Here is a 21,520-nt window from a genome sequence, read left to right as displayed (position 1 = left end):
TAAATGTAGATAATTACAAAGATATGAATAATGAGTTGGCTAAAGTTGACTGGGAAAAGAGGCAAGATGATAGAAAAGCAGTGAAGGCAGTTAAGGAGATATTTCACAACAAGTGAAAGACTCTAAGAAAAGGATGTACCATCTGTGGTTAACTATGGAAGGTAAGGGTGCGCAAGAAGAGTTGTTTAATGTTGCAAAAGGTGAGTGATAGCCCAGACGAAAAAGTGAACATTTTAGAAATCAGCAAAGAAGAAGGGAGAAATTGGAGTTGAGAAAATAAGCATGGAATAGAAAAACAGTGCACTAGTAAAAATATCACCCATATCACTACCCCCCAGTGCAAGCAATGGAATATTAGGAAAGTGGCTGCAACTCTAATAAGGTCCTATCTTCGCTGCATTTTTAGTGTAATTACTTGCCTCCACATGCAGGTCCTATTTTGGAGTCTTCAGCTTTATTTTGTGTATGTGTATGCGTGAGCGAGTGCATGTGTGGTATGCATGGGGGCAGTGACTGGGTTGGGGGGGGTGGGTAGGAGGGGAGGAAGGGAGGGGGACGCGCTGTGCCAGGTTTTGTAGGTTGCATTCACTTGGTATGCAGGGACTGATTAAGCAGATCGCAAATTGCTACCAGGATGACTTGAAAAGTTATTAAAACAACTGCTTGCACTTGATCGTGATCCCTTCAAGTGATTTTGTACAATTTAACTGTTTAGCTGACTCAAACTCAAAAATCAACCAACAATGTTTTGCTCACAATATAAGCAAGATAAACAGTTATCCATTTCTTAGTCACCTAATCAAATGCACAAGTGTTTCCCATGATAACTATTGCTCAGGGTTCAATTAGTAACCAGACCTACCAGGGAATGTTGGGGACAGCGTTTTTAAAAATTTGTTTATGGGATGTGGACATTGCTGGCTGGACCAGCATTTGTGCATCCCTAACTGCCCTCCATTTCAGGAGGCATTTGAGAGTCAACCACAGTGCTGTGTTTCTGAACATAAGAACATAAGAAATAGGAGCAGGAGTAGGCCATCTGGCCCTTCGAGCCTGCCCCGCCATTCAATAAGATCATGGCTGATCTGTCGTGTCTCAGTTCCATATTCCCGCCCTCTCCCCATAACCCTTAATCCCCTCGCTTATCAAAAACCCATCAACCCGTGTCTTAAAAATATTTAGCGAGGCAGCCTCCACCACTTCAACGGGCAGAGAATTCCAGAGATTCACCACCCTTTGAGTGAAGAAGTTCCTCCTCAACTCCGTTCTAAACCGCACCCCCTTTATCTTGAGGCTGTGCCCCCTAGTCCTACTGTCCTTTGGGCGGGAAGAGTCTCTCCACCTCTATCCTATCCATCCCATTCATCATCTTATATGTCTCAATCAGATCTCCCCTCATTCTTCTAAACTCTAACGAGTACAAGCCTAGTTTATTCAGCCTCATAGCTCAACTCCGGTATCAGCCTAGTAAACCTCCTCTGCACTCCCTCCAAGGCCAAAATATCCTTGCGTAAGTGTGGTGACCAAAACTGCACACAGTACTCCAGCTGCGGCCTCACCAATGCCCTATACAGCTGCAGCAAGACCTCCTTACTTTTATATTCAATCCCCCTCGCTATGAAGGCCAGCATCCCATTAGCCTTCCTGACCACCTGCTGCACCTGCAGGCTGGGTTTTTGCAACTCATGCACAAGGACCCCGAGGTCCCTCTGCACCGTCGCCTGCTGCAGTTTTTCGCCACGTAAGTAATAGTCCTTCCTGCCATTATTCCTACCAAAGTGGACCACCTCGCACTTGCCAACATTAAATTCCATTTGCCAGTTCCTGGCTCATTCGCCCAGCCTATCTAGATCCTTCTGCAGACTCTCCACACCCTCCGCGCAATTTGCCGTTCCACCAATCTTGGTGTCATCAGCAAATTTCGACACCATACACTCGGTTCCCTCCTCCAGATCATCTATATAAATGGTAAATAGCTGAGGCCCCAGCACCGACCCCTGGGGCACTCCACTAGTCACCAACCGCCAATCCGAATAGCACCCATTGACCCCCACTCTCTGCCTCCTATCTGACAACCAATCCTCTACCCACGCTAACACCCTACCCCCAACTCCATGCCCCCTTACCTTCTGCAATAACCTCTTGAGGTACCTTGTCAAACGCCTTCTGAAAATCAAGACAGACCACATCCACCGGCTCTCCTCTATCCACTGCCCTAGACATCCTCATAGAACTCCAATAAATTTGTCAGACACGACTTCCCTTTAACGAAACCGTGCTGCGTCTGCTCTATCAAGCAATTCCCCTCAAGATGCCTCGCTATTTCCTCCTTGATGACGGATTCTAACATTTTACCTGCAACAGAGGTTAAACTAACCAGCCTATAATTCCCTGCCTTTTGCCTGCCACCCTTCTTAAACAACGGCATAACATTAGCTGTTTTCCAGTCTTCTGGCACTTCCCCGGAATCCAGCAACGTTTGGAAAATAACCAAGGCATCCACTATCAGCTCCGCCATTTCTTTCAGAACCCTCGGATGCATTCCATCCGGTCCTAGGGACTTGTCCACAATCAGTCCCTCCAGTCTGTCAAGCACTGCCTCTCTAGTAACAGTAATGTCATTGAGACCCTCCAGTCCTACCACCTTTCCATCGCTAACACACGGAATTTCTGGAATTACATGTAGGCCACACCAGGTAAGGATGATAGATGTCCTTTTACAAAAAGGACATTAGTGAATCAGATGGGTCTTTATGACAAACAATGGTTTCATTATTATAATTAGACTTTTAATTCTAATTTTTTTTGTTGAATTCACATTTCACCATCTGCTGTGGTGGGATTTGAATGCAGGTCCCAGGTCTTGCCTTGGGTCTCTGGATTACTAATTATTATAACTATCTAAATCCCCTAAAATCTCCCTCAAAAATCAAGCAATCAGTATCTTTGGTACTGTGTGGAAAAAGGTGAATCAAAATTGAGGAAAGGAACAGAGAGGAGATGACGACAAAGAAATGTTAACAGGAAGATTTTAATTTTCCATACTTGAGCTACTCCTGCCCTTAAAGAAGCTTCTTTCCTGGGCCCCTGATCATTGCTGTTTTTGATCTGTGGCTGCCCTGGCTTGGCTCTGATCTAATGATTGAGACAGCAAGCAGAGACAGATACAAAACAAGAAAGGAACTAACAATATTCCAAAAGTTTTGGCACTTTTCCCAAAGGAAGGGAAAAAGATCAGAAAGCCACCTTTGTTCTGTTCCCAGTAGAAAGCTTGATTCAGGAGAAAAATGATACAACTGTACAAAGCTAATTTCCTTGGAAACATTTCCCTTGTCCATGAGTATTTTGCGGCTAAGAATTATACAGTGAATCATTACAGTTCCAGGACAACAAACATCGAATGATCATCCAAGCACTGAAGCTTTAAAGGAAAGAATCAGGTACAAGCGTTGTACACATGCTGTCCTCTATCCCTGTTCCAAATTCTCCATAATGAGCTTTCATTACAATTTTAACCATTGCCATTCCTCACAGAAATGACTCAGTTCTTGTTTCTAAACTTGTTTTTCCTCACCTGTCTTAAATGGGATATTTTGCCAGAATGAGGTGACTTCTCGAAATGTGCCACTTGCAAGCTGGCTAATAACAAAAATATCTTGCCTGCAATGCAGTTAGGTTGAGGTGGGCTGCTGGTGCCCAAGATATTGAACTGTTCAAGATTGTAAACTGGCTGCAACTCCAAATCAACAATAACACCAGCTCAAAGTGTCTCATTATGAGACAGCTCTCCACCATCCTTAGCTCATCACATGTCCAGTTTCACATTCTCCTATAATACACAACCCCAGAAAATTCAGAAGAATTGCTTCAGTGAGCTTTACTATGTTGAACATTTAAATATAAAAACAAAGCCAACAGCAATGCTTTCAGGTGCTAACTTTTACGTACAAGATACAAATTTAGTCTGACACACAACTTACAAGCAGGTTCATACTGGATGTGGTTTCAAAACCTACCACCAGCAACTGATGCCCCTTGTGTCTGCCATGCCTACAGGCCGTGAAGACCCAACTGACATGAAGCTAGCAGTTATGTGCAATAATATTTTACTTATGAACACTAATATAAGGCAGACTCTCAATTTTACCGAACCATCCAGTCAGGTAACTGTCCGTTGAATGACCAGATGACCACATAGAACATTACAGTGCAGAACAGGCCCTTCGGCCCACGATGTTGCGCCAACCAGTTTTTTTTTAAAAAACACTGACCCACTAATCTAAACCAATCCCTTTTCGTCCATAAACCTATCCACAGATCTCTTAAACGCCCCCAAACTAGGCGCATTTACAACTGCAGCAGGCAGGGCATTCCAGTCCCTCACCACCCTCTGGGTAAAGAACCAACCCCTAACATCTGTCCTATAACTACGCCCCCTTAATTTAAAGCCATGCCCCCTCGTGCTAGCTTTCTCCATCCGAGGAAAAAGGCTATCACTATCCACCCTGTCTAAACCTGTAATCATCTTATACGTTTCAATAAATCCCCTCTTAGCCTCCTTCTTTCCAGCGAAAACAACCCCAAATCCCTCAGTCTCTCCTCATAGGACCTCCCCTGCATACCAGGCAACATCCTGGTAAACCTCCTCTGCACCCTCTCCAAAGCCTCCACGTCCTTCCTGTAACGTGGGGACCAGAACTGCACACAGTACTCCAAGTGCGGCCGCACCAGAGTTGTGTACAGTTGCAACATGATGCTGTGACTCCTAAATTCAATCCCCCTACCAATAAACGCCAAGACACCGTATGCCTTCTTAACAACCTTATCTACTTGATTCCCAACTTTCAGGGATCTACGAACACATACACCTAGATCCCTCTGCTCCTCCACACTATTCAAAGTCCTCCCGTTAGCCCTATACTCACACATCTGTTACTCCTACCGAAATGAATTACCTCACACTTCTCCGCATTAAACTCCATCCGCCACCTCGCGGCCCAGCTCTGCAACCTAAGTCACCCTTCCTCACAATCTACCACACCTCCGACTTTGGTGTCATCAGCAAACTTACTAATCCACCCAACTATACCCTCATCCAGATCATTAATAAAAATTACAAACAGCAGTGGCCCCAAAACAGATCCCTGAGGCACACCACTCGTAACCGAACTCCATGACGAATATTTACCAACCACCACCCTCTGTCTCCTATCTGCTAGCCAATTCCTGATCCAAGTACCTAGATTACCCCCAATCCCATACATCTGCATTTTCTGCAGAAGCCTACCATGGTGAACCTTATCAAACGCCTTACTAAAATCCATATATACCACATCAACTGCCTTACCCCCATCCACCTCTTTGGTCACTTTCTCAAAGAACTCAATAAGGTTAGTAAGGCACGACCTACCTGCTACAAAACCATGCTGACTGTCTCTAATCAATTCATTACTCTCCAAATAACTATAAATCCTATCCCTAATAATTCTTTCTAAAACCTTGCCCACCACAGAAGTAAGACTCACCGGTCTATAATTCCCGGGGAAGTCTCTGTTCCCCTTCTTAAACAATGGGACAACATTTGCTGTCCTCCAATCTTCCGGTACTATACCAGAGACCAACATGGCCTGCTCTACATATTTATACAATCTTTGTATCCATTCATTCACATAACACAAGTTGTGCTGTTGGACCCATTATTTTTCAATCACACCAGATCGTGGTCTACTTCCAATGTAAACATTGCTCCCATCTTCAAACTACATTCAAGAACTGCCTAGGAGAGTAAAATTGACTTGACTTTGACCAGCTATAAAAAGGTACTCGCTGTACATATAGGTGATAACAAGAACTACAGGGTGGAATTGGAAACTGACCATAGGTCAGAATATCATTCAACTGGGGAAAGGGGAAAGGAATATCCTGATAGGGAACTGTGTTCAGTGGATAGATATGTCTCTGCATTCTTAACCAGGCATTCTGAACGTTGCATTGCTTGTCCAGTGCCAGGGTTAAGGACACCCCCTTGCAGCTGGAGATGAATTTGGACAGGGAAGGGAAGGATCCAGTTGTCCAATGGACCATGCAGAAACCAATGACAAGGGGTAGAACTAGGAATCATATTTCCCTGAGAGAGATTGAGGGGTTAAAGCACAGAATCTCAAAAATCATCTTTGGATTGTTAACTAGACCAGTTGACAAGAGTCATAGATGAGAGAATTAAACATGTGACTCGAGTGGTGGTGGGAGAAAGTGTTTTGATTCATGGGGCATTGGCATCAGAACCAGGGAAAGAGGAAACTGTTTGTTGGGATATGTTCCACCTCAATAGGCCTGGGATCAACATCTTAAACTGTAAAACAAGAGGATGTCAGTTAGGCTTTAAACTAACAGTGGGAAGGGTGGGACAGGAGAGGGTTCAGTTGAAGATAGATTTATAAATTTAAAGAGTATTGAGTAGTGTAATGGCTCTCTGGATGTGTAAAGTATTCACGAGTTGGACAATTTAGTGGCACAAATAAAATTTAATGGTTTAGATCTGATTATCATTGCAGAGGCATGGTTACAAGGTGACCAAGATTGCAAAATGATTCCACGACATACAGCATTTCAAAAAGGCATACAGAATGGAAAAGAGATGGAGTAGCACTGATAAGATGACAAAGATATTACTGAGAAATGATCTTAACTCAAGATCTTAGACGATCAAGTAGAATCAGTAAAAGGTGCAAATAGAGATAGATGAGGGTTGCAGTGATGGTTTAGAGGTCAACAGCAGCTACTATTGGATAAAATATTAAGAAATAATTGGAGCTTGTAACAAAGGTATTATAAGAATGATTGAAATTTCTTCATGCAATGCAGAGGGATCTAGGTGCACAATTCACAAAAAGCTAATAGGTCCAACAATTAGTTAAGGCAGCAAATAGCACTTTGGCCTTAATTGCAAAGGGGTTAGTGTTTAAAAATAGGGAGGTTTTGTTGCAATTGTACAGGGTGATGTTGAGGCCTCAACCAGAATAGTATGTACAGTTCTGGTCCTCTTACCCTAAAAGAGGATAAAAACATTGGAGGCAGTCCAAAAGAAGATTCACCAGACTAATTCCTGGGGTGAGAGGGTTGTCCTGTCAAGAGGGACTAAATAGTCTGGGTCTGTATTCCTTGGAGTTTAAAAAGAGTGAGGGGTGACCTTATTCAAACATAAAAAGGTCCTGAGGGGGCTTGACAGGGTAGATGAGAAGTTTTCACGAGTGGGAGAGTCTCAAACAAGGGGATATAGCTACAAGATAAAAGGCCAGTCATTTAAAACTGAGGCATGTAGAAATTTCTGAGGGTGGTGAATCTCTGGAATTCTTTACCCCAAAGCATAATGGAGGCTGCATCATTAGAAGCATTTAAAGTGGAGTTGAATAAATAAGTGATAGATCATGGAATACAGGGCTATGGGGAAATGGCACAGAAAAAAAAGAGTGGAGACCAGCATAGATCAGCCATGACCTTAGGATTATTTTCACTGGAAAGACAGAAGTTGAGGGGTGACTTGATAGAGGTCTACAGAATTATCAGGGGCATAGACAGGGTGGATAGTCTGAAGCATTATCCAAGGGTGGAACTGTCAATTACATGAGGCACAGGTTCAATTGAAAAGGGGAAAGTTTAAGGGGGATGCACAACCTATGTTTTTCAAGCAGCAAGTCGTAGGTACCTGGAAGGTGGTGCAAGAAAGCACATTAGCAACATTTAAGAGGCAGCAGGATGGGTACGTCAGTAGGAAGGGAATGGAGAGATGCATACAGGAGTAAGGGCAGAAGTTTTTTTTTAAAAGTTTATGTTTAGTTAGGGCATCATGATCAACACAGGCTTGGAGGGCCAAAGGGCCTGTTCCTGTACTGTACTTTTCTTTGTATTGAATGGCAGGGCAGGATAAGGGCCTGATGGCCTACTCCTCCTTCTATTTCTCATGTTTGTGTGCTCATATTGATAAGACCAAATTGGTAAAGGTGTCTATAATGTTCTAAAATGCATGAAAACAATACATTGGAAAACCAACTAGGAATTAAATCAATTTAAATCTACAGTCAGGCAGTGATATTGAAACCTGGAATAAGTGGGTTGTCTTGAGGATGGAATGGACAGGCTGGGTTTGTTTCCACTGGAGTTTAATAGAGAGAAGGGTGACTTGTTTGAAGTATAGAAAATCCTGAATGGTCTTAGCAAGGTGCATGTGGAAAGGAAGTTTCCTCTTGTGGAATGATTCATCTAGTTCAAAATGCTGTTTTAAAGTGGGGGTCACTTATTTTTAAGGACAGAGATGAGGAAACACTTTAATCCAAGAGTTGAGACACTTTGGAACTGTCTCAGCAGGCAGTGAGGCTGGGATCATTGAATTTTTAAAGGTGGAGGTGGATTTTTGCTCTGCTCCTATTATCTTAGGTTATGAAAACATACTCAAATCACAGAACTGTTAAGGTGCAGAAGGCCAGTCAGTCATGTTGGCACCAGCTCTTGAAATGAGCATCATGACTTGGCGCCTTTCTCCTGCCTTTTCCCCATAACCCCTGCACATCGTTTATTTAATCCCTTCCTGAATGCCTCAATTAAACTTGCCTCCAGCACACTCCCAGGCAGTAAATTCTAGATCTAAACCACTCGCTGTGGAAAAAAAAAGTCCTCATCAGGTTTGCATCTTGTGCAAATCACTTTAAATCTGTGCCGACTCATTGATTGTTTTAAGCGAGAACAGTTTCTCCCCAACTACTTTGTCCAGGCCCCTCACAATTTTGAGCATCTCTATCAAATCTCCTCTCAGCATTCTTCACTCCAAGGAAATCTGTTCCAACCTCTCCTTTCTATTTCTATAACTGAAGTCTCTCATCCATGGAACCACTTGTAATTCTCTTCTGCACTCTTCCCAATACATTCACAAGTTTGACTGTGTGGGGTAACAGAAGCAGCAAGGGCATGAGCAATCTTGAATGGATGAACATGGCAGGACAGATGATAATATAATTAACTGTAAGATATAAGATGGCATTTATTTTGAATTAAACATTTAAATAAAAAAGGGTGATAAAGTGGTACAGTGGTGAGCACTGCTGCCTAACAGCTCCAGGGACCTAAGTTCAATTCCAGCCTTGGGTGACTGTGTGGACTCCACACAAATCTCCCAGTATCTGCATGTGTTTCCTCCAGGTGGTCTAGTTTCCTCCCATAATCCAAAGATGTACAGCCTTGCTAAATTGTCCCTTAGTGTCCCATGATGTGTAGATTAGGGGGAAGAGTTTGAGCAAGATACTGTTGAGAGTTGGTGCTAACTTGATGGGCTGAATGGCCTGCTTCTGTACTGTAGGGATTCCATGATATTAGTTCTATCCCAAATAAATTGTTTCTAGAAGCTTCCTCTCCCACTGAAATTAACCTGTCCGTAATTACTGGGCTCATCCTTATAACCTTTTTTGAACAAGAGGTGCAATGGTTGCAATTTTGCAGTCTTCCAGCACCTCTCCTGGGAGATGGAAAAACTGCAAGATTATGGCTTCTGCCCCTGCAATTTCCACTCACTCCCATCAATATTCTTGGATGCATCACAGCAGATTCCAGTACTTTGTCAGCTTTCAATACCAACAGTTTATCCAGTACCACATCTTCCTTTTTTTTTTGCACTCATCTAGTCAGATTTTTCCTCTTACTATTTATGTCATCATCCTTTTATTTATGTACCTGTGGAAGACATTGGGATTGCCCTTTATGTTGGGAGCCAGTCTTTTCTTATAGTCCCTCTTTGCTTCTTGTATTTGCTTTATCACCTCCCTTCTGTATTCAGCCTAGTCCTCAATTATATTTGCATCGGATACCTGTCAAAAGCACACTTTTCAGCTTCATTCTTAAAAGTTTCATGGGATGTGGGTGTCGTTGGCTGGCCCAGCATTTATTCCCCATTCCCAATTGTCCTTGTGGCATTTAACCACATTGCTGTGGCTCTGAAGTCACATGGGGGTCAGACCAGTTAAGTTCAGCAGGTTTCCTTCCTTAGAGCATATTAGTGAACGAGATGTGTTTTTATGATAAATCGGTAATGATTTCATAATCATTAGACTTAATTCCAGATTTTTATTGAATTCAAATGTCACCATCTGCCATGGTGAGATTCAAACCTGTATCCCCACACCATTACCCTGAGTATTTGGAATACTAGTCCAGCGATAATAGCACTACACCATTGCCTCATTTTTGCATCCAGGAAACTCTGAATGGGGCCCATGGATTGAATGGGGAGACAACAGGAACGTAGGACAAATTAAATTCAAATGATCCTTCGACAACTTCAAATGAAAACACAAGCAAAGTCATAAACTTGCTACACAAGAGGCATGAGCATGGATCCCACCAACATGCTGGGGCATCAATGGCCTGTGCCAATGATGTTTTTCGTAATACAACTACAGTGAACTAACTTCCCCTAGACCCAACAGCCAAAGATGCATTTTTTAATTAGACTCATGTATTGTTTCCAAGGTAAAACTATCACTTTCAAACCAGTCAAACCCAAGCTAAAGTTGGATCATAAAGATACATGAACTGACTGGCTCCAGTTCATAAATCTAATTTAACAAAAGCACCATCAGTCTTGGTTGTGTATACAAAGTGCCATTATTTATACAAAAAAGGTATTTTTTCTTCTGCATAAATCAAGTTGAAAACTTTAAAATAAAAGTCTAAAAAGGCAATAAGACATGTGGTGACCATCCCTTTACCTTTGGAACAATAGAATGAACCATGCACAAACTTGGGTCAATAAGCTGGTTTCAAATCTCACACAGATCTGCTTTGCACAAGTGGAACCGATGTGGAGTTAGAGCTGATATATTTTAGCTCATTTTCTCTTGAATGTTTTATCGGGTGTTATTTGAACAGGCTGCTGATTGCAGTTGAACGATTCTTCATAGTTTAGCAAGCATTGGACTGCCCATGAGCTCTGAGGAGTAAGGAAGAGAGTTTGGACATCCACTCTATTGAGCACTCAATCTCAGCCATATTTTTCCCCTCGGAAAGCATCGCACTTGGAACATTGCGTGCAATTCTGGTTGCCGTGCTACCAGAAGAATGTGGAAGATTTGGAGAACGTGCAAAGATTCCCCAGAATGTTGCCTGGTCTCAGGGTATTGAATACAAGGAGAGGTTGAATAAACTATGATTGTTTTCATTGCAAAGACAGAGGTTGATGGGAGACCTGATTAAGGTCTACCAAATTATGAGGGGCAAAGATAGGGTGGATACTCAGAGGCTTTTTCTCAGGGCAGAAGTGTCAATTACAAAAGGGCACAGGTTCAAGGTGAGAGGGGCAAGTTTAAGGGAGATGTGTAGGCAAGTTTTTCCACATAGAATGTGAAGGGTACCTGAAATACACTACTAGATGATGTGGTGGAAGCAGGCACATTAGCAACAGTTAAGAATCATCTGAATGGGTACATACATAGGGAGGGAATAGAGGGATGAGTAAGGAAAGAAGTTTTTTTTTAAGTTAACACATCATGATCGACAGGTGTTTGGAGGGCCAAAGGACCCGTTCCTGTGCTGTAAGTCTTTGTTCTTGAGCCCAGATTGCTCTTCACTGGAGATGAATTTGGAAATGCACTTGAATGCTTTTTAGAAGCCAGTACAGGATGGCCACAAATGGAGGCCAGTGCCAGCTACTATGCCATTATTAATGTTGCACTATGACCTCATGTCATCAGTCATTGGTAGTATTTGATTTTGCACAAACAGAATTGCTGGAGGCAATTTTCATGTAGTAATAGTCATTGCAGTTCTTGACTCTGTGGCAGGGTTATAAAAACACAGCTTGCCAAAAGCTGAACAGCTTTCAGTTTTACTGGGAAAGTTCACTGTGCTAGTTTCTGTCCATCCACAAAATCCTCTTGGGAAAAGTTACTCCAGAAAGTTGAGAAAAGTTAACTGAGTGATAGACACATTGCGCTCTCATTGTCAGTTTTATAGGTCATCAGCAATTAATTTTCACTCAAAACTTCATCTGCTCATTTCTCTCATTTTTGGGCATTATCTTGCTCCAGTTTTGTCATCAATTCTGCAAATAGTATTCTCAGGAATGCTTTGAAGTTTTTTTGTGTAAAAAAGGTAACCAAATGTGTTAAGGCATTTAGATCAAATGCACACATTCATAATTAGTTGTTTCCATATTATGTACTGAATATGGTGGGATGAAAATTCTTGAAGGGACACTTCCTTTAAATAAAGGAGATATACTTACATTAATAATGACTGCCAACTTCCCAATCCCTCGCAGGATGTCATACCAGATTCCTAAATGCAACAGGAAAACCATTACTCTCTTTTGTACCATTTTGGGTATTGTCAAACTAGCTCCATGTTACTCACCTATATAGCTGCTATATCTTCAAATTATTTACAAGGACAAATCCAACCCACACTGAATTTCTCTCAAGTTTTTCATTCAGACGTAGTTACAAACACTGAAAATTGACTCAGTGGGATCAGGGGAGGCGATGGCCTAGTTGTATTATTGCTAGACTATTAATTCAGAAACTCAGCTAATGTTCTGGGGTCCTGGGTTCAAACCACACTATGGCAAATGGTGGAATTTGAATTAAATAAAAAAAGTATCTGAATGAAAAATCCACTGATGACCATGAAACCATTGCCGATTGTCAGAATAACCCAACCGGTTCACTAATGTCCTTTAGGGAAGGAAATCAGTCGTTCTACGTGGTCTAGCCTACATGTGACTCCAAAGACACAGCAATGTCAGTGACAATCAATTGCCCTCTGAAATGGCCTAGCAAGCCATGCATTTTCTAGGGTGGCTAGGGATGGGCGAAAAATGCTGGCCAGCCAGTGACACCCATGTCCCATGAATGAATAAAAAAAACGAAGAGACAAAACTATAACTACCAATAGAACTGCAACAGAAAGACAACTGAAACATCACTGCTGCATCATCTATTTGGAAGGATTCCAATTCAATGGAATAGGTACATAGAGTTGTACAATGATGCATAGGTGTTGTCATGTGAATACTTTACATAAAAAGCTAAAGACCAGTCTTAGGGCTTCCTCCATTTCGGTGACACAATGAAGGTCAGATGTCACAGCATTGGACACCGATAGGGTTGAAAAACTATTCTGACTTCCGCACAGTAGAAAGTTTGTTTGTTGCCCAAAGTATTCCTCAGCAGCACCCACGTTGCGAGTAATGGTGGACTCTGCTTAAACATTTGAGTCAGCACAGAGGGGATATCACTGACATTGTTAGCAGCTGCATTTGATGCAGAAACATGTGAATTGATATGGAATGTGGGAGGTCTCACAACAGCTAGTATATCCCAAAAAAGCGATACAAAAAAGGTGGAAGTCCAGCTGAAGAGCAAGTACTTACATAGAGTCGTTTCAGTCCCACTGCTGCGCAGGATTAATAGACTGCCGCAGTCCAATAGTGAAAAAGATTGACCATTATAAACGAGGGGGTGTGGATGAGAACGCACGGTGAGAAAAAGGGCGTGGGGATGCGGGTGAGCGGAGACAGAGTGGGAGAGAGAGTGGAAGGAAGTATGAAAAAGTGTGCGTAAATTTAAATTTGGAGCGGTGTCAAGCAGGGTTACTGGGAAGTGCTTTCTCCAAAGCGATTGTGTAAATCTGATATCCACGTCATCAAAAAACTTAATTTGATCATTTTAAAACTGACTGATAGATTCAGTACCCTGAAAGTATCAAAATCTAAAGTGGCGAGATGGGAGTTAAGATGGAGATCAGCTGTGGTTTAACAGTAGAACGGTCTTTGGGCATGCGGGGTCGGGGTGCAAAATTGCATTGTCCTTTTAATGTGTTCTTTGGCCTAACTCAAGACATGATTTTCTATTTTATGAACTGAACCAGCATTGCTAATACTGGTAACTAATCTATGGACCCCTTAAATTAAAAGGATTTATTTCCCCCCCCATGAAGATTTTTCATCTAACAATTCACAGATTTTGTCAACACTATAGTTGGTTTAAGTAAGAACACTATAATGATTCTAGCCAAGTTAGATAAGAGTTAATGTTTTGTTGACCAACCTTGGAATATTGGCTATTTCTGGAACTTCCCAACATATGGTGTGTATATAAATGAAGCCAGAAAACCTGATGGTTACTATCTCCCACAAAATAAAATCTGGGAATTAGCTTAATGACTAGTTTCCATGATTTTACAGATGCTACTGAAAATTTAAAAAGCTACTTCCTATTTTTAAATATGTTAACTCATTGTTTACCATGGAGTGCATCCCAGCTTCAAAACTTGAGGATTTCAGTGGTGCAAACTCAAATAAAACCTAGAACAAATGCTGCCAATGCCTCTCATTCAAGTATTGATTTTGTAGGAATATTTCTTGAACATCATTGTTCTCCTTTCCCCCTCCCCTGTTCCCTTGTGTGTTATTTATATTTTTTTTTACTAACTTTCTTTACCATATAACTAACAAATTTGAAGAATGGGGTGGTCAGATCAACTCTCTTCCTGACACAATCTTAAATGAGCCGTGCATGAATGTCCACTCCATAATGATACATTTTAATTGCAGAGAATCCTGGTAAAATTGTCCCTTCATGCTTATGGTTCCCTTTCACCTGACAGGGGGTACGCAAAGATATTTTGTGTATTATTCCAGTCAGATTAACATTAAAAAATTTGTTCACAGGATGTAAGCATTGCTGGCCAGGCCAGCATTAAAATGCCCTCAGGAATGGACCATAAAAAAAAGTCAACCACATTGTTGTGGTTCTGAAGTCACATGAAGCCCAGACTAAGGACAGCAGATTTCCTTCTCTAAAGAGACATTAAAGTTAATTTATTAGTCACAAGTAAGGCTTACATTAACATTGCTGTGAAATTCCCCTAGTTGCACACTGTGGCGTCAGTTCAGGTCAATGCACCTAAGAACATAAGAAATAGGAGCAGGAGTAGGCCATCTAGCCCTTCGAGCCTGCCCCGCCATTCAATAAGATCATGGCTGATCTGTCATGGCTCAGTTCCACATTCCCGCCCTCTCCCCATAACCCTTAATCCCCTCTCTTATCAAAAACCCATCAACCCGCGTCTTAAAAATATTTAGCGAGGCAGCCTCCACCACTTCAACGGGCAGAGAATTCCAGAGATTCACCACCCTTTGAGTGAAGAAGTTTCTCCTCAACTCCATTCTAAACCGCCCCCCCCTTTATCTTGAGGCTGTGCCCCTTAGTCCTACTGTCTTTTTTGAGTGGGAAGAGTCTCTCCACCTCTATCCTATCCATCCCATTCATCATCTTATACGTCTCAATGAGATCTCCCCTCATTCTTCTAACTAGCATGTCTTTGAGAACATGGGAGGAAACTGAGCACCCAGAGGAAACCCACACAGACACAGGGAGAACATACAAACTCCACACAGTCAGTGATTCAAGCTGGGAATCGAACCCAGATCCCTTGCACTGTGAAGCAGCAGTGCTAACCACTGTGCCATCCCCAGTAAACCAGATGGGTTTTTTTTTAAATGACAAAAAATGGTTTTGTGTCCATTAGACTTTTAATTCCACTTATTTTTTAAAGCCTCAATTCAAATTTCACCATCTGCCATAATGGGATTTGAACCTCAGTCCCCAGAGAATTATCCTGGGGATCTAGATTACCAGTTTAGCGACAATACCACTGCACCACCACCTCCCTTCACATCAAAGGCTCAAATATTTAAGCAAAAGAAAGAAAGTCACCTTTATTCAAGTTACATAATTCACTATGCCACAGTCCGGATTAGTTTAGTTAGCAGCGACTTGGCCACAAATATCTCTTAACTGAACAGCAACTACAACAAACAGTGAAATTCTAAAAGTGAAGTAGTGCTGGAAATAAAAGTAAAATCGCACTTTTCAGAACTTCATTATTAAGACTGATCATTTGCACTTTTTGAAGGGACTTCCTCCCCCAAACTTTGAACTGTGCACAAGGAGTTAGATTTTTATTTAGCCTCCAGAATGAATTTTCCTCAGGAAAAAAAACGTGGGCCGGAAGTCTGGTGACCTTGCCCATGGCTGGGATTCTCCAGTCCCGTTACTATGAATAGAAACTGGGCTGAGCACCAAATTCTCCACTCTCTGGCAATGCAAGCAGAGCAGGTGAGATCAGAGAACCCCAGCCCTAATTCCTAGACAGTTCTGAACAAAAAGGAATGTCTTCAAAGCACTGTCCATGTAACATTCCAGGTTGCATGGTGATAGGATTCATAAGTACAACATGACCAATACATGGGCAAGAACAGTATGATTATGAGTTCATAAGAACATGTTGGTAAACATAAGTGGAAGAAAAAGTGTTCTTGCAGAGTGAATGCTGATGAGTTGAAAGTAAAGTGGAGGTTTTGCTGAGCATTTGACAGTCAGTGTGCTGAAGGGGCACCAGACATGAATCAAACTTGATTGCGAATATAAATGATTGCAATTACATCTGTTCATCTCACATGGGAGGCATGGCACTATAATTCCAGTTTGTAAAACCAAATATCCTGTTAGCAGACTACTTGCATTGAAATTGAGTGAACATGAACAATGGCTTAACAGGATAAAATGTCCAGTATAACTGGAATTCTTTGACTGATTAAAGAAGGGATGTTAAACACAAATATTTTAGTTGGAGTGTATAGTAGGGACTGGTTTGTTTGTGAACTTGGGACAGCATGGTGGCAGTGGTTTAGCACTGCTGCCTCACAGCACAAAGGAATCAGGTTTGATTCCCAGCTTAGGTCACTGGAGTTTGCATGTTCTCCCCTTGTCTGTATGCATTTCTCTGGGTGCTCTGGTTTCCTCCTGCAGTCTGCAAGACATGTTGGTTAGGTGGTTTGACCATGCTAAATTCTCCCTCTGTGTACCCAAACAGGCACCGGAATGTGGTGACTAGGGGATTATCACAGTAACTTCATTGACACTGCAATGTAGGCTTACTTGTGTCACTAATAAATAAATGTTAAAAGTAACTGATGTATAAAGTCCTTGTCATTTCACAGCTCATGAAGAATTTAACAGGTTAAAATTTACAGGGCAGATGGATGCAATTTAACCATCATGAGACACATGCACACTAACTGTTGTGCCAAAACATCTCCTTGTAATAAATACAAAGCGCCAAACTGTCCATTAATAGAGATCTCCTGAAGTGCATCATTTTAGAAGCCAAAGTCTCTGATTTGCTTACTCAAAATTAATAATTTTAAATTTAAAAAAAAAGAACGATAAGTGAGATTTACTGACCGATATCCTTTGCTTTTGTTGCATCAGGTCTTCGGAGCTCACTGGTAAACTTCTTAGCATCCAGACGGATCTCAATGACATTGTTCAGTAGTGCAAATAGTGGAGCGAGCGGGAAGGAGGCCACAAATAGGGTTACAAATCCAAACTGGATTACTGCAGAAACAAATCATTTACTTGCAGTCAATAACAGAGTCACACCAGAGGCTGTAACACACAAAAATGGCTGTCATTAGTTCTGCACATTGCTATGTAAATTTTGGCCTGTATTTCATGGCCGTAGCAAAGCAATGGTACTTGTTGCCAAGCTCAAATAAATCTGCTGACAATTATCTAGTGGGGCAGATTCACCTTTTCCACATCACTTTGGTGCTGGTGCCAAGTCAAGGTCACTACTTGTTTGGGAACAATGACATCAAAGTAGGATAAGCAGCCAGAGTGAAGAATCTAGAGTGTTGTACTAGCTAGATCAATTTGAAATAGTCCATTGAGTCTAATGTGGCTCAATTACACTTGTTCAGAAGCAACAGTCATTTGCTGGGATCCATTCTCTGCAAAAAGGAAAAGGTTCAAGCCTAGCATCCTTCTGAATTACCCACGAGCTTGGGAAGACAACAATTCCCAGTTGTTTACTCAATGGTTGATAAATCAGCTCTGATTTGCCAAGATGTTGCCAATCAGCTCCCTTTGCTTCTGTACTATAAATTATTGAGACTGTTTGAAATTTGGCATTTGTCCTAATGAGTGCAAGATAAGAAGCTTTGGCAAGATGTGTCTCTTTTCAGCAATATTAAAGCTACTGCCAGCTTCAGAGGGGTAATGATGGGGAACACCAATTTTACCATCAAAGCGACTGCAAAAAATGGACCTTTAAAAACAAATGGCACTACATGGTAGTAAACAAAAACAAAACCTCCTTTGTATTTTATAATGCACAGTTAAACCCTTGATTCCCATGTGATTCAGTGCAAATAACCTATATAAATTCCCAGATCAATCCAAGGCACCTTTCTAAAATTTTTGATATATGATTTACTCATTGAATATTCAGGCATGTTGATAATTACTAGTATCTTTATGCCTGAAGTGGAGGTTGATTAATATCCTGCTAGAGCCACTCAGGAGGTTTTAAAATAAGTTTGGTAGGCAGGTGGAACCCAAAGAAGAGAAAGTTGAGAACACATTAAACAGTGTCAGTAATCTGAGTACTAGACAACTCAGGCAACAGCAGGGCAGAGAGCAAGGGAAGTCTAAATTAAACTGCATTTATTTCAACGCAAGAGGCCTGATGGGCAAGGCAGATGAACTCAGTATGGATAGGTAGATGGGACTGGGATATTGTAGCTACTAAAACATGGCTGATGGTGGACTGGCAGTTCAATGTTCCGGGGTACAGATGCTATAGGAAAGCTAGAATAGGGAGGTGAGGGGGGTGGGGGAGTTGTGTTTTTGATTAGGGAGATCATGGAGGTACTGGGGGGGGGGGGGGGGGGTGACATTTGAGGGTTTGCCCACTGAGGCTACATGGATCGAATGCAGAAAAAGGGGGCGATCACTTTGATAGGATCATACTACAGGTCCTAAAATAGTCAGTAGCAAATTGAGGAGCAAATACGCAAGCACATTACACATAGCACCAAGAAAATAATAACAATTATTAGGGATTTTAACTTTCCCAACATTGACTGGGCCAGCCATAGCATTAGGAGCCTGGATGGAGAGCAATTTGAGTGTAGTCAGGAGGAATTTCTCATTTCAGTATGTGGATGGCCCAAAGGGGCAAAACTTGACCTTCTCTTGGGAAGTAAGGAAGGGCAAGTGACAAAGGTGTTAGTGATGGACCACTTTGGGACCAGTGACCATAATGCTATTAGTTTTAAAGATAGCTATGGAGAATGATAGAGCAGGCCAAAAAGTTAAAATTCTAAACTGGGGCAAGGCAAATTTTGGTGGTATTTGACAGGAACTTTCAACAGTTGCTTGAAGAAGTCTGTTGGCAGGCAAAAGGGATTTCTGGTAAGCGGTGGGCTTTCAAAAGTGTGTTAACCAGGATTCAGGGTAAGCACTTATTTTTAAAAACAAAAAGAGTGAAGGGCAAGGCTGGTAGAAGTAGAGAACCCGAGATGACTTGGGATATTGAGACCCTCGTCAAAAAGGAGAAGGAGCACAAGACACACAGAGCCAGCTGGGATCAAGTGGATCCCTTGGCACGTAGGGCGTGTTGGAGTAGAGTTGAGAGAAATCAGGAGGGCAAAAAGGGCGCACAAGATTGCTTTGGCAGATGAGGCAAAAGAGAATCCAAATAAATAAAAAGGTACAAAAAAAGAGTAGGGAGAAAATAGGGCCTCTTAAGGATCAACAAGATCATCTACATGCAGATCCATAAGAGATGGGCGACATCCTAAATTAGTACTTCTCATCAGTATTTACTATTGAGAAGGCCGTGGATGTTAGTGAACTTGGGGAAATAAATGATGATCCTTGAAGAGTGTACATATTACAGAGACAGTGGTGCTGGAAGGCTTAAAGTGCATCAAGGTAGCTAAATCCCCAGGACATGAGGGGCACAGCGGTTAGCACTGCTGCCTCAGATCCAGGGTACTGGGTTTGACTCCCAACTTGGTTGACTGTCTGTGTTGAGTTCTCTCATTCTCCTCGTATCTGTGGGTTTCCTCTGGGTGCTCTGGTTTTCTCCCACAGTCCAAAAGATATGTGGAGTAGGTGTACGGGCCATGTTAAATCAGGGGGATGGGCTAGGATAAATGTGTGGGGTTATGGGAATAGGGCCTGGGGAGGGTGGTGGAGGGGAAGATTGTGGGTCGGTGCAGAGTCGATGGGCCAAATGGCCTCCTTCTGGACTGTAGGATTCTATGAAGTGTATCCCAGAAAATTGAGGGGTAGGGAAGGAAATTGCAGGTCTCTACCAGAGATATTTGAATTGACAGCCACAGGTGAGATGCCTGAAGATGGGAAGGTGGCAAATATTGCGTCTTTATTTCAAAAGGGCTGCAGGGAAAAGCCTAGGAATTGCAGGCCAGTGAGCCTGACATCTGCAGTGGCAAGTTGTTAGAAGATAGTCTGAGACACAAGCTGGAATTTTTTCATCTTGCCTGCCATGGGAATAGTTGTGGAAAGGTGTGGGGGAGGAGAAGAGGAAGGGTAGGGCCATGGAAGATCAGAATTCTCCAGTTAGGAGATGAGTGTGGCTGGAGAATCCTGCCCAGAATTTGCAAGCATTTGCAGAGGCGAGGGTTGATTAGGGACAGTCAGCATTGCTGAGTGTGGAAAATCATGCCTCATGAATCTGAGTTTTCATGAAAGGGTAACCAAGAAGGTAGATGAGGGCAGTGCAGTTGATGTTATCTACATGGGCTTGAGCAAGACCTTTGACAAGGTACCACATTAGTAGGTTGTTGCACAATGTTAAATCTCAAGATCCAGGGTGAGTTGCCAATTGGATACAAAATTGATGACAGAAGATACAGGGTGGTTGTAGAGGTTGTTTTTCAAACTGGAGGCATGTGACCAGCTGTGTGCCTCAGGGGTCGGTGCTGGGCCCACTGTTTTGTCATTTATTAATGATTTGGATGAGAATTTAGGAGGCATGGTTAGTAAGTTTGCAGATGATAAAGGTTTTTAGCATAGTGGAGAGTGAAGGTGGTTATCCAGGGTTGCAATGGGATCTTGATCAATTGAGCCAGTGGGCTGAAGTTTGATCTAGATAAATGCAAGATGATACATTTTGGTAGATCAAACCAAGGCAGAGCTTAATTTATGGTAGGGCATTGGGGAGAGTTTTAGAACAAAGATCTCAGGTACAACTTCATAACCCCTTGAAAGTAGAGTCACAGGTGGACAGAGTGGTGAAGGTGGCATTCTGCATACTTGGTTTCATTGGTCAGAACATTGAATACAGGAGTTGGGATGCCTTGTTGAAGTTGTATAGACATTGGTAAGGCCACATTTGGAATACTGTGTACAGTTCTGGTCACCCTATTATGGAAAGTATATTATTAAACTAGAAAGAGTGCAGAAAAGATTTACTAGGATGCTACCGGGACTTGATGGTTTGAGTTATAAGGAGAGGCTGGATAGACAGACTTCTTTTTTCTCTTGAACCATTGGAGACTTGGGGTGATCTTTCAGACATCTATAAAATAATGAGGGGCATAGATGAGGTAGATAGTCAACAACTTTTCTCAAAGATAGGGGAGTCTAAAACTAGAGGGCAT

General features: G+C 42.1%; 1 protein-coding gene across 4 annotated transcripts in view; it reads right to left on the bottom strand.

The window, feature by feature from the left end:
• The window catches only part of ano1a (anoctamin 1, calcium activated chloride channel a), a 218,631-nt gene that overhangs the window by 13,783 nt on the left and 183,328 nt on the right, over positions 1-21,520 (bottom strand). For all 4 annotated transcript variants that reach the window (XM_080191552.1, XM_080191554.1, XM_080191553.1 and 1 more), the window contains 2 exons: positions 17,292-17,444; positions 12,269-12,321 (listed from right to left, as the gene is read on the bottom strand). In XM_080191552.1, coding sequence (XP_080047678.1) covers positions 12,269-12,321; positions 17,292-17,444 — 206 coding nt within the window. The remainder of the gene's footprint in view (positions 1-12,268; positions 12,322-17,291; positions 17,445-21,520) is intronic.

Source organism: Carcharhinus amblyrhynchos, chromosome 6 (genome assembly GCF_965287045.1).
Source record: "Carcharhinus amblyrhynchos chromosome 6, sCarAmb.v2.hapA, whole genome shotgun sequence".
Lineage (NCBI taxonomy): Eukaryota > Metazoa > Chordata > Chondrichthyes > Carcharhiniformes > Carcharhinidae > Carcharhinus > Carcharhinus amblyrhynchos.
Note: the sequence above shows the minus strand (reverse complement) of the source record. Positions and strands in the feature narration are given on the sequence as shown.